This window comes from Biomphalaria glabrata, chromosome 12 (assembly GCF_947242115.1).
Source record: "Biomphalaria glabrata chromosome 12, xgBioGlab47.1, whole genome shotgun sequence".
Lineage (NCBI taxonomy): Eukaryota > Metazoa > Mollusca > Gastropoda > Planorbidae > Biomphalaria > Biomphalaria glabrata.
Window position 1 is genome coordinate 20,133,200 of NC_074722.1, and position 14,152 is coordinate 20,147,351.

At 38.4% G+C, this 14,152-nt stretch overlaps 1 protein-coding gene across 3 annotated transcripts in view; it reads left to right on the forward strand.

Moving 5' to 3' along the window:
- The window catches only part of LOC106057790 (uncharacterized), a 77,558-nt gene that overhangs the window by 49,410 nt on the left and 13,996 nt on the right, over window positions 1–14,152 (forward strand). For all 3 annotated transcript variants that reach the window (XM_056006859.1, XM_056006860.1, XM_056006861.1), the window contains 7 exons: window positions 282–362; window positions 514–574; window positions 1,799–1,886; window positions 4,454–4,488; window positions 7,317–7,890; window positions 11,994–12,088; window positions 12,858–12,904. In XM_056006859.1, coding sequence (XP_055862834.1) covers window positions 282–362; window positions 514–574; window positions 1,799–1,886; window positions 4,454–4,488; window positions 7,317–7,890; window positions 11,994–12,088; window positions 12,858–12,904 — 981 coding nt within the window. The remainder of the gene's footprint in view (window positions 1–281; window positions 363–513; window positions 575–1,798; window positions 1,887–4,453; window positions 4,489–7,316; window positions 7,891–11,993; window positions 12,089–12,857; window positions 12,905–14,152) is intronic.

Here is a 14,152-nt window from a genome sequence, read left to right on the forward strand (position 1 = left end):
CCTTACGAGGGCCGCTAAAAAACTGTACAAATTATTGCAAAATATGAAATTTCGTTCGGTTGAGTAGAATATTTATTTTTTTCTTGTCTTTTCCTAGCAAATGTTTTATAAGTTTTATTTCTTCCTAATTTTTAAATGTGAAAGAACTCAAAGTTTGAACAGCGGGAGAAACAATCTAGTGTTGTAAGTTTTGTGATCACTCAATATACCTGTCCTTTAGAATGATAATAATGTCTACACACATTTTACACTGCTATATTTAAATGATTTGTGTTCTTTAGCCAAATGGACTTCATGAAATATTTCCCAATGCAAGAACTGATCGAAAATAATGAAGGAAAAGTGATTCTTTTCTACTACAGGTACAAAACACGGGAATTGACCTAATTAGGTTGATTCCCTTTTTTTGATAAACCAACGTGAGATATTCTTCTTGAACTTGTATCCAAATAAAAAAAAATATTACACTGGAAGTTTTACTTCTGTTAGTACCATGTAGCCTTTCATCTACAGAAAAGGTTTGGTCATAACACCTGATTCAGGGAAATCTGAGTACATCTATATTGTCAAATCAGTAAGTTAACATCTATATTATCAAATCAGTATGTTGTCTTCTTTATTATCAAATCAGTATGTTGTCTTCTTTATTATCAAATCAGTATGTTGTCTTCTTTATTATCAAATCAGTATGTTGTCTTCTTTATTATCAAATCAGTATGTTGTCTTCTATAATATCAAATCAGTATGTTGTCATCTATAATATCAAATCAGTAAGTTGGCATCTATATTGTGAAACGGTGACATTTACATTATCGAATTACAAAGTTGACATTTATAACACATATATTATCAGTAAGTTGATGATCGTATTGTCAAATCAGTACGTTAAAATATTATCAAATTTAAAAAAAAAAAGATATTTTGACCCATCAGTTATTCTTTAATGCAAGCGTACACTTGGAAGAACAATGCACTATTCGAAATCAGTCTATCAAATACTTTGGTTTTGAATGGCCCGGAAATTGTTCTAAGGGTTATTTTAGGTTGGGTGGGGGGCGGGCATTATTATCACGTTATTATTTAGAATTATAATTTTAATTAAAAATATGTAGGTTTAAAATTTGAACTGTTTTATATGTTTCGGATGTTTCTTCAGAAATGACAATGACCCCATCACAACCCAAACCTTCCGGAGGACGACGGGTGGCAGGCTTCGAGACAGCAGTCCAGAGCGTAGACAACACAATGCACCACATATAAATAATCAGGGTTGGGGCGAAAAAATGGTATTTAATTCACAGGGCAAAAGTAGGTGGGGGGGGGCATTATAAATCGGGCCGTTCGAATTTTGTATAACAGATACTAGAGTTCACGGGTCGTATGTTCGGGAAGTGTTCAATGTGGGTCCTTTCATTGGAAATGGAGAAAAATAGAAGCTGCGGGACCCGGCCAGTATTGACTACTTTGTGAACTGTGCGATACAATAGATGCAATTTTTAAAAAAAGGGGGGGGGATCCGAGCGTTTTATTAGAAGTGGCCAAAACAAACAATATATACCTTGAAACAAATTAAATTGGCTCAGACGGTGTGTAATGCTAGCTAAATAATATATGTAAATATTTTGTTAAACAATTGTTCAAGATGATTGTTTCTAATTGAATGAACTTGATTTGAGTTGTCTTACCCTATGGTCTATAATCTGCTGGCCATGATCCCACCGTCTACTGAATGTATTAGGACTTAATTCTAATTTTTAAAAAAAATGGCTTTAGTCTATAAACATTTCCTACCCAACAGGGAACATGTCAACTGTTGACTTGTGTCAAATCATTGCGTGCAACAAAACGTTACAAGTGTGTCAAGGTGTCCTTACCTCCTATCAAAGGTAATGTTTTTTTAGTTCAGGTATAGACACTTGGGACTCTTTGGCATGTTGAGGTGACTGTTTCTATCACTATCTGCCATGACTGTTCTATTGTCCCCTCTTCAAGCAGCTTTTCTAGGCACTGGAACTTGTTTGACAGGGTGACCTTGAACCCCTCCTGTTTGTGCAGTCTTTCAGCGCAATGCTGGATCCTCTCTTTTTTTTTTTTTTTTTATTGATTCGTATTTGGCTCGGAATAATTCGTCAAAGTTTTAATTTGATCCTCGAGTGGGCAGTGGGAGAAATAACGTGCTAACATTTGCATTAGAAAGACGAAGTGAGTTGATATAAGCTTGGTAAAAACAAGTGTTAGCGTGGCAGGGCTCTAGGTCAGGTCTAGGCCTCGTGCTAGCCAGAATTCTCGTATTCATTCTTATCATCACTAGCACACTTATAGGACATCGCAAACATCCTCTCTTTCCTCAATGTTCTTAACCACCTAAAAGTTTGTATTTCTGTAGCAATGTTCGTCAGAAATTTAGTGACAAGTTCTTTAGAGGAGTCAAGTTTGCTAAAGACTCGGATAGGGGGGAATTTTTGTTTGTCACTTTTGAGTTAATCCAACTTAAATAAGTCCCTGACATGAGTTGATGAAAAGTAAAGGCGGTTAGTCGTGCTGAACACATGCTAGTGAGTGGAGTAGAGACATGGACTGCAGTGGTAGCTGGCTAATGAGTTAAGGCCAATACTGCAATGGTAGATGACTAATGTGTTAAGAGAAATACTGCAGTGGTAGCTGGCTAATGAGTCAAGACCAATACTGCAGTGGTCGTTGACTAATGTGTTAAGACCAGTTATGCAATGGTTAATGAGTTAAGAGGAATACTGTAGTGGTAATGGCTAGAGTTAAGACCAGTACTGCAGTGGTAATGGCTAGAGTTAAGACCAGTGCTGCAGTGGTAATGGCTAGAGTTAAGACCAGTACTGCAATGGTAATGGCTAGAGTTAAGACCAGTACTGCAGTGGTAATGGCTAGAGTTAAGACCAGTACTGCAGTGGTAATGGCTAGAGTTAAGACCAGTACTGCAATGGTAATGGCTAGAGTTAAGACCAGTACTGCAGTGGTAATGGCTAGAGTTAAGACCAGTACTAAAGTGGTAATGGCTAGAGTTAAGACCAGTACTGCAGTGGTAATGGCTAGAGTTAAGACCAGTACTGCAGTGGTAGTGGCTAGAGTTAAGACCAGTGCTGCAGTGGTAATGGCTAGAGTTAAGACCAGTACTGCAGTGGAACTTGGTTATTGAATTAAGACCAGTACTGCAGTGGTCGTTGGCTAATGAGTTAAGGCCAGTACTGCAGTGGTAGTTGGCTAATGAGTTAAGACCAACACTGCAGTGGTCGTTGGCTAATGAGTTAAGGCCAGTACTGCAGTGGTAGCTGGCTAGATTAAGACCAGTACTGCAGTGGTACTTGGTTATTGAATTAAGACCAGTACTGCAGTGGAAGTTGGCTAATGAGTTAAGGCCAGTACTGCAGTGGTAGCTGGTTAGAGTTAAGACCAGTACTGCAGTGGTAGCTGGCTAAAGTTAAGATCAGTAATGCAGTGGTGCTTGGTTATTCAATTAAGACCAGTACTGCAGTGGTAGTTGGCTAATGAGTTAAGACCAATACTGCAGTGGTCGTTGGCTAATGAGTTAAGACCAGCTATGCAATGGTATCTGGCTAGAGTAAAGACCAGTACTGCAGTGGTACTTGGTTATTTAATTAAGACCAGTACTGCAGTGGTACTTGGTTATTGAATTAAGACCAGTACTGCAGTGGTACTTGGTTATTGAATTAAGACTAGTACTGCAGTAATACTTGGTTATTGAATTAAGACCAGTACTGCAGTGGTACTTGGTTATTGAATTAAGACCAGTACTGCAGTGGTAGTTGGCTAATGAGTTAAGACCAGTTATGCAATGGTATCTGGCTAGAGTTAAGACCAGTACTGCAGGGGTAGCTGGCTAGAGTTAAGATTAGTACTTCAGTAGTTGATAGATAAATGTATGCTTAATTTGAACATTTAAAATTCTACTTTAATTAATGAAATTAAAGAATGATGCATTTTGGTGTGAAAACAAAGGGCAGGGGTGTGTCATCTCCCAAGTTATTTGTAGTATTAGTCAGCTGGTAGATCTATCATCTTTTTTGGTGAGCTAAAAGGTGGTCGACGTTACAGAGACGCCCAACGGAAACACTTCAAAGACCAGCTTAGGCGTCAACTTTTCTAGGTTAACATAGAAGAGAGCACCTGGTTGCATGCAACTTCAGAACGAGACAGCTGGAGGTCACTCACGAAGGCCACGGGATACACGTTTGAGACCAAAAGAAAATCCACTGCCGAGGACAAACGCAAATCTAAATCGACCATCTGCGGACAATGGTTATGCTTGCCCTGGTAGTGGCAAAATATGTAGGTCACAGCTGTGGCTGCGCAGCCACAGCTAATACTGCACTCCACACTAATCTTCGGACTCGAAGACAAGTCTTATTATTATTAGATCGATCGTTCATACATTTAACAATTTGACTTTGCTATATTACAGCTAGGAGAGGAACACTTGTATTGGAGCCTCCACCTGTAAGTATCAACTCTTGTTATTTAGATTTACTATCTGAAGCATGGACACTATTCAATACTGCTATTTTCTTTTTTTTTTTTTTTTACTTGTGGTTGAGATTAGTGAGAAATACAATTGTACACATTGCATGAATGTTATATCTAGCATGCAGAATTATTGAAAGATAAAATAGCGTTGCTGAGCCTTTGACAATAAAATAGACGTCACTATTGAATAGCGTCCTCCTTTCTACCACATACACTGGACTGACAGTCTATGCGATTATATTCAGTTGAATCTTATCAAGTATTGTTTTTATCAGTGGTTCCCAAAAGTGGAATAACGGCTATTAGTTTGGTTTAGTCAGTATTCTATTTGGCTATCAAGTTTAAATCTTAAAAGCTATAAGCGCTTTTAAACATCTGAGATCACTCTATTCTCTATCGAGATACAAATAATTTCTACAACAGCTTCTGGCTTTCTGAAATCAAACCTTTTTGTTCAAAAAATTAAATACTGTGAGGCTGATGTCATTTTAGCTGAAATTAATTAAATAAATAATTAGGGATTGCGCCATAGGCCAGTGCACATTGAACCCTAGACACACAAACACAAGAATAAAAGGAAGAATGACTTCAGTTTGTAATACACACAAGATATTTCAAATGAAAACATTGAAAATGAGAGATAGATAGATAGTTAGATAGATAGATAGATTAAGATAGATAGATAGATAGATAGATAGATAGATAGATAGATAGATAGATAGATAGATAGATAGATTAAGATAGATAGATAGATAGATTAAGATAGATATATAGATATATAGATAGATAGATAGATAGATAGATAGATAGATAGATAGATAGATAGATAGATAGATAGATTAAGATAGATAGATAGATAGATAGATAGATAGATAGATAGATAGATAGATAGATAGATAGATAGATATGACAAGTCGTCATTTGACTGCTTCTGATAGTATGTGTACCCTGTAGTTGCTATAACATATAACTTGTTCCAGAGACAATTAGTTGCTCTCTCAGAGGCCGTTCCTTCTGCCTCGGATTCTGTCGGAGTGTCAAGCCTGTCAGAGTGAGCATACGTTGTTAGAATAGCTCAGTGTTGTTGAGACTGTGATCTTTAAGGTGAAGATAAATCTTGCAGAGCCCGCTAGTAGCTTCACTCCCTTGCAGTGTAAGAGAAAGCCAAGGTATCGCCTTGATGGTCTGGTGGCAGGGGTCGGATGCACTTGTGGGACGCAGTAAAGGGAAAATGAGAATGAATTCCATGAACCCAGGGTTCAACCCTTGTATGTAGATCTAGATTTGCCTTTCTCCAATAATAGAGTTGAGAAAGGGTTCTCCCAGGATCTAGTGATTGGTATAGGATTCCAGTCAGGAGCTTAGGATCTAGTGTTTGGTATAGGATTCCAGTCAGGAGCTTAGGATCTAGTGATTGGTATAGGATTCCAGTCAGGAGCTTAGGATCTAGTGATTGGTATAGAATTCCAGTCAGGAGCTTAGGATCTAGTGATTGGTATAGAATTCCAGTCAGGAGCTTAGGATCTAGTGATTGGTATAGAATTCCAGTCAGGAGCTTAGGATCTAGTGATTGGTATAGAATTCCAGTCAGGAGCTTAGGATCATGGCTGAAACTTGAAGGTTTTATTGTAAACCACTTCCAGGAGATGACCGTCGGCTACAAACAGTTCAAGTTTAAAATTACTACGTGGAACAGGTGTCGTCTCAAGAGAGGCAACGCTTTGTGTCAACAGATTGTAAAATAATAAAAAGGCTGGGGGGGGGGGGGTCGTGAATGCAGAATTATTTTACGAACGTGGATTTGATAGACGTAGAATGAGGCGCTTAGCAGAAATATGGACATAAAATTATAATGTACAAATGTACACAGAGGAATGGAGAATCATGATTAATGATTCTTTGTTCTAATTGCCGATGTCAAACCGGACAAAGTGAATCATAGTGTTAATATGACTTTTCTTCGGCTTCTCAATTAAATCTGTATTATATTTCGACCTTAAAACTCCAATTTATTATTTTTACTTTTTGTTTTGCAACTTTAAATCTAATGCAAACAATGTACGGTATTAGACACTGAATACATTTCTTCATACCATCGGTTTCAGACCTAGAGAAATTCATTTTCCTAAGCCCCTAATTGAGTGTCCTTCTCACATTCCCCTTTGTACATGTAGTTTGGAATTTTGGTCTGTAAATAAAAAGAATGATCAATTTGATTTTATTTATTATTATCTTTTGTCTCATCCGGTTTGAATGTGTAGTGACAACAGATCTAAATTTATCTTCTTAGGATTACTTTACTTTTTTTGTTTTTGGCAGTGATACAAAGTACGATCTCTCTCTCTCTCTCTCTCTCTCTAACACGAAAAAGAGAGAAAAAGAATATCTTATTAATGTTATTTAGGATTGCGGAAATGATGTAATATTAAAATAAGTAGACTTAGGGAAAAAATTCTCTGGTCAGCTAGCGTTAAGAATGTATTGAAATAGATAGCAAGGTAGACCACGGGTCAGCGCGTGTTTAGAATTTATTGAAATAGATAGCAAATAGACCGCGGGTCAGCTCGCGTTTAGAAGTTATTGAAATAGATAGCAAGATTGACCGCGGGTCTGATTGTATCGCTCTACTTGAAAGCCGATAATATCTCAAAAGTAAGTAAATGTCCAGATGGTCAACATATTGTGACCCATACATATTGTGTAGTTACACGTGAGGAAACTTGTAATTGTCGTCTTTATGTTTACACATATATGCAGTCAAAGTACCCGACTAATAAATGTGTGTCCTTTTTCTGGATTAGCTGCCAGAATGCCGAGTGTTTCCAGACAATTCCGATGAAAGCTGCAAACTCAGCGCGCCCCAGTTATCTGCCATTATTACCAAGCAAGAGGAGGAGCCAGACGAGACTTACGAGAGTAAACACACTGCTTCAGCAATGGTGCACTGGGCTAGTCAAGACATTCTGGAATCTAGCGCTGAACAGAGTCGTGAAGCAATCGATGATAAAGAAAGCTTGACTTCATCTTTCACCGAGTTCAGCCTTACATTCGACAGAAGCCAAAACCGGGTTTTAGATTCAGCATTGACAAAATGTTATAATGAAAACAGAAGAGATTGTGCAATACCAAGAAATAACATGCTCCCAAAAACAAAAGGCCAATTGATTAGGCCACCCAAGTCAAGACCAAAGTTGAGCAAAGTAAGTTCAAAGAAGGGGAACTCGAAAACAACAACAGAATGGAACTCAAATCATTTGACCTCAGAGAAAGAGAGAAGATTAGTCCACAATGATCCGATAGAAACTCAGCCAAACTCTGATGGCAACAACAGCTACGTACCCAAGCAATCATTGGTGAAGAGCCTTCCCAAACAAGGTAAATGTCTCACACAGCTAGAACCTATAACTTACTTTTGTAACAAATAAATTACATTGGTTTTGGACGAAGTGGTAAGACATAATTGTGTTAACTCGTGTAGCTACATTTAGACCGGAAGTGTATAATAGCTGAAGAAAATTGTTTTGGCCAAGAGGTTTCGTTGTCTAGTAGTGAATACATGAATTGGAAATAGATTCGTCTGACGTCACAGTGTCGGATCTTTCCATTCCACAAGTTTCGAGTTAACTTGTAAATACATGAACTTAAGTTAAGAACACGCAACCTACTTGAAGGGAGACAAAATTAACTGGTCTCATTAGTTTGGCTTAATTCAATGTGCTCATCTTAATATCACCCTCTTAATATATATATATATATATATATATATATATATATATATATATATATATATATATATATATATATATATATATATATATCTGATACTCTTAAGCGAGAAATTCTTGTATGTATATATATTTATATCTACATTTTATTTCAAAAACGGTCGTAGCCATATTATTTAAAATTTCAAGGTATATACATATAAATGAGAAACAAAATTCTTAACTCATTGGCCACAAGGGAAAAACTCAAGGTGTACCATTATATCGGTTGAAAATGTTTCATTAGCGAAAAATTAATTTTGGCTACAATGTCTTATGAATGAAAATTTTCCATGACCTCAAATGGAAAAAACACCGCTTACTTCACCAGGCTTCCAGCAAAAATGAAAATATTTCTTTAAAAACATAAATAACTTTTAACGAATCAATAGACTTATTGCAGGCTCTATTAGTTTAGTCAACAAACTAAAAGTCACCTACACGGCTCACCGCATTTAAAGTGTAAACAATTAATTAAACTCGCAAGTCACAATAAAAAACATACCTCTGAAAATTCTATTTCATTTTTTTTTCTTCCATAGTTCCTTAATAAATAAATCTACCAAGTGTTTGTAACAGTCTATGTATTATTTTAAAACAATATAAAAAGTTATGAATACTTTAGAATTATATCATAATAATTGAATAACTTTTTTTATAGTGCAACTTTCATGCTTATAGCATTAACAGAGCGCTACAGTCCTATCTCTAGGGTTGGGGGGGGGGGAATCTGGAAGCAGGTTTCCTTGATGTCTTTATACAAAACTTGTCTTCGAGTCCGAGGATTAAGGAGGAGTGCAGTATTTTACACATAGGTTGCCACTTCCAACGAAAACATAACCATTATATGCCGCTGGTCAATTTACATTCTCTTTTCGCCGTCTACGTCTGTCCTTGGCAGTGGATTTTCTTTTGTGTATCCCGAGGCCTTTATAAAAAATCTCCAGCTTTCTCGTTCTGAAGCCGCCTGCAGTCAGATACCCTCTTCTATGTAAGTTTAAGCAAGTAAGTGCCTAAGCTGGCCTTTAAAGCGTTTCTGTGGGACATCTGTTACCTTGCCACCTTCCAGCTCACAAAAAATATTGCCTTTTGCATAAGCTTGTCCCCCCATATGGGATAGTGCTTTCTCCAGCGTAACAGTCGGACCATAAAAAGTCCCTCTATACTGTCCATACCGGCGTGTTCTGTATTGTACTTAAAAGACTTTCTTTTCTAATCGCCATGTACATTGACATTCAGAACTAAAAGAACACAAAAGCAACTTTTCAAATTGGAAGTCTTTATGCGATCCAAAATAAGTAAATATATTTTCTCAACAAATTATTCAAACGAGCTAGTACTATATATATACACACGCAAAAGTCCCCCTTCACTCATCACTAATTCCCCCACTTGCGATGGACGAAAAAATACGAAAATGTCCCCAGATACTTACCTTTGGTATACGACAACAAAGATATTTTCATGATCCAAACCGCAACGTTCAATTGACAAAAAACGATTTTGTATTCGCAGTTTCGACCAAACATGTTGTTTTTTTTTGTAAAGCCGACTGATTGAAAAGTACAAGATAATACTTCCGTTTTAAAACACTTGAGTTTGTTTGTCCGTGACGAGTGACGACTGGCGGTGCGTCGACGCTTCTAGAGAGATCGATTGTGAACACTACTAAGGCGAGTGACGTTCCGTTGGTTTCTAGAAGGCTTACGGGGACTATATCTCTATATATAATTCTCTTCATGGCTCAAGAGTTTGGACACGCAAGAAGTAAAGGAAAGATCACGGACGGACTAGAGTTACCTTACGAAAAATAAAAGAGGGGGGAGACCAAGCAGTATTCACCCGTTACAAAATAGCAGGTCCGGACTTAACCATTGTGACCAAGAAGTCATGGAAAGATCACTCTTTTTTATTTCTACCCCACGTAGTTTTAGCGGTCTGCGAAAAAAAGAGGGGGGGGGGGAGGAGAACAAGTAATCTACTCTGTATTCACCCGTCACTAAATAGCAGGGCCGGATATAACCATTGTGGGGCCCTATGCGAAACGGAATTCGCGGGATCCAGTTTGGGTAGGGATACGGATTATAAGTGAAAATTAAGAGTTTATATTAGAAAATAAATTCGTCTTTGCATTTATATTAATTCTTTACTACGTACAGAATTACTTTACGAGCTTTACGTAGAGCGAAGTCATACAGTACATCATAAAAATTACTTTTCCTACATAGATCACGCTCAATAGTAAGAATTACCAAATGTTTCAATCTATCTACTAGTATTGTTGACCTCAAGTAATTCTTCATTAGTTTTAGGCGCTAGAAGCTTCTTTCACCAGATTCCAAAATTACAAGATAATACAGTTTTTTATCGCCCGTAGGACTGGCGCTTTCCATATTGAATGACACCCCAAAATGATTTTTTTGTCTATATATTTTAGGAGATCTTTATGACATTTCAAAAGATTTTAATATTTAATAATTTCCGGATACTTTCCAGGACTTTTTCGTATATTTTGCAATTTCAAGAGAATTCCAGGAGCTCCTGGTAAATCAGGCGGCCGCGGGATATCTGTTATAAGTTATAAAAAGGTTTAATTTAATAATTTACACCTAGAATTAGTGCGGGTCCTATGAAAGTGTGGGGGTCCAATGCGGTCGCATAGGTTGTATTTCTGCATGTCAGACTAGAGTTACCCCACGCAACGTTAGCGGCGAAAAAAAAAAGAGTGGGGGAACAAGTAGTATTCACCCATCACTAAATAGCAGGGCCGGACGTAACCATCGTGACATAGACGTCATGGAAATATCACTCTTTATTTCTGCAAGTCGGACTAGAGTTACCCCCACGTTACTTTAGCGGCGAAAAAAAAAGAGGGGAGAGGAGAACAAGAACACCCGTCACTAAATAGCAAGGCAGGACTCAACCGTTGTGGGGCTCTTTAATAATTTACACCTAGAAATATCGTGGATCCTTTAAAAGTGCGGGGCCCGCTGAGGTCACATAGGTTGCATTGGCCTAAGGTCGGCCCTGCAAAATAACGGCGCATGCTACCCCTGAATCGACTAGTATGTATATAAAGAGCGAAGGTTTGAAGCCACTTGCCTTCATAAACTCTAAAGTAAGAGTCGAAGACACCATTTAAGATCCAGTCCGTTACAGTGAGTGTAGTATGAAGTTGGTCCGGAACAGTGAGTCTAGTATGAAGTTGGTCCGGAACAGTGAGTCTAGTATGAAGTTGGTCCAGAACAGAGAATCGAAGACAAGTTCGGGACGATGCGGAAAGGCCAGTCGAGTTCGATACATCGGTACAGAGTTGATACAGTAATAGAGATATCCACGACAGAGCGTTTGTAAGGTAGTGTTGCCCATTGTACAAGATTGGCTGTTCATTTATTCAATATTAAAGGGTTTTGGAGCCCTGAGTTGTCTGGATAGTGAGAATCATTCCACTAGATCAGATTAAAATGTTTCTATGGGGATATATATCAGAGAGCACAAGAAACGGAAACACGGAAACAATTGGTTCAGTAAAAATAAAAGTGCAGAGAATTATTTTAGCCTGGAAGAAATTTACTTTCCACTCAAATAAAGAATAAATAAAATAAAGAAAATTAATTTGATCATTTACAAGCTTACCACCTGCATGCTTTCACTATAGAGCCAATCATGGTGTTCTATGTAATGGTAACTTCCTATGGTGTTTTTGTTCTCTAGGGGACGCACTTTTGGATAAGTATGCTCCTGGCACTATACTGAACACTTCAGAATCCATCGCAGGATTGTGTGAAGATTCAGTTTTTGAACAGAAGGCAAGTATAAAGCATGTTACCAGTCAAAATACAGAGGGAGGAATTAAGTTCAAATAGTAAAGGATAAATTTCTAATATTCAAACTTATAAAAGACTTCTTATTTGATAGTAAAACTTTATAATGTAATATATGTAATGTTATATATAAAGCAGATTGTAAGGTGTATGTATGTAGGCATATGTCCTGAATAGAAATCAAAGCCAGTAGATCAATATTGATAAAACTTGGAAGAAATATTCCTTAGATTACAATCAAGACTGTAGAATATGTAAAGTGTCCCTTCTACAACCAGAGAAACTTTAAAGGCCAAATAAAATCATAGCAAGTTTATTTAGAATAATGAATAATCAACTTGTCCTATTTTTAAAGGAGATAATTGGCAAAGTTTAAGAAGTGAAATAGTGAATTATAAATAATAGTCTCACTAACAAACTAGCCTAGTTAGAATAAGACAGTTACTTTCCATCACATTAACAAACTAACAGAATAGTTACTTTCTAATACATCAAACAAGTCATAGAATAGTTACTTTCTAATACATCAAACAAGTCATAGAATAGTTACTTTTTATTACATCAAACAAGTCACAAAATAGTTTCTATTACATCAAACTAGTCACAGATTAGTTACTTTTCATCACACCAAAAACTAATAGAATAGTTACTTTCTATTACATTAACGCAAGTGGGACAAATAGTGCCGAGTCAGTCCGCTAGGGCTAAGAATTTTCTATAGAGAATGATGCTTGACTTTTTGTCTAACTTTTAGATGGAGAAATATGTGTCTAGGTGGAAGAAAAGTTCTATTTCTAAACGGTAAGCTAACAGGAAGAAGTATTGTAACTCTTTCACACTAGCTCATTTTAATTGGTTAATTACTAGTGCGACAGTGGAGAGAGAGGAACCGCATTAAAATGCGATCGTTCCTCCATATTGCGGTCAATTTGTCTAAATCAGCTGGGCTCTCCACTGATAGAATTCCCATTAGAAGGATTAGTACATGCCCTCCGTGGAGGAGATAGCCGGCCCCACAAATAAACCTGTCCCTAATAGGGCAAGAGGGAGCCACCAAGAGGCGACTAACACCTGCAATTCTTCAAAACTTGGCATCAATAACCATATAATCCTACCCATCAGATGCCATTTTCTGCTATACCGATCGGTCGGTATTGAGGGACCCCGATAGATCAGGGTATGGAGCCCTTATAGTTTACCCTGACCGGACAGAACCTGACCGGCTCTCTGGTCCATGCGGCTACGCCGCATACTCCATGGACGCCGAACTCACAGGGATAACTCGGGCGTTCGAGGCTATTAGAGCCCGAATGGCCCAACATGAAACTTGTGCCACTACTGTGGTACTAGTCACCGACTCTCGCTCCAGTCTCCTAGTTATGGGTGGCGGCGGGGGAGAGTCGCCTGTAATAGAAGAGGCAGTCGGCGCCGCAGATAACATCCGCCGATCTATTGGAGCTGTCGTTTTCATACAGTGGGCGCCTTCACATTGCGGCGTGAGGGGCAATGAAACGGCAGACGCCCTCGCAAGGGAGGGTGATTTGGCAGCCACACACCTCGAAGCACCAAGCACGTAATTACAAGCAACGGCACAAATCCGAGCACTCATTCATGAGAAGTGGTTAAAGTCCTGGGAGGAATCCGACAGAGCACATTGTGTCTGGCAGCACATGCGTCACCCAGATCGCGACGATCCATGGTGGCGACTGAGGAGGTCAGAGCAGTCAATTATTGCGCAGTGCAGAACGGAACACTGTCCTATTGGGGCATACTTTGCCCGGTTCCGCACGAACTTTGACTCCCGATGCCGTCACTGTGGAGAGAGCGTCGAAACAGTGTCGCACGTCTTGTACGAGTGTCCCCAGCTCCGCGAGCTAAGGGAGGGCTTGCCTGTGCAGTCACTCGACTTGTATGGTAGCTATGAGGCACTACGCCGGACGGCTAAGTTTCTTGCCAGAGAACTACGGGAGGACTAGTCCTTCCTGCTCTGATTTGTCAATAGGAGTTCATCTCAGGTTAATTTGGGGCTCCTTAATAGAAGACTGAACA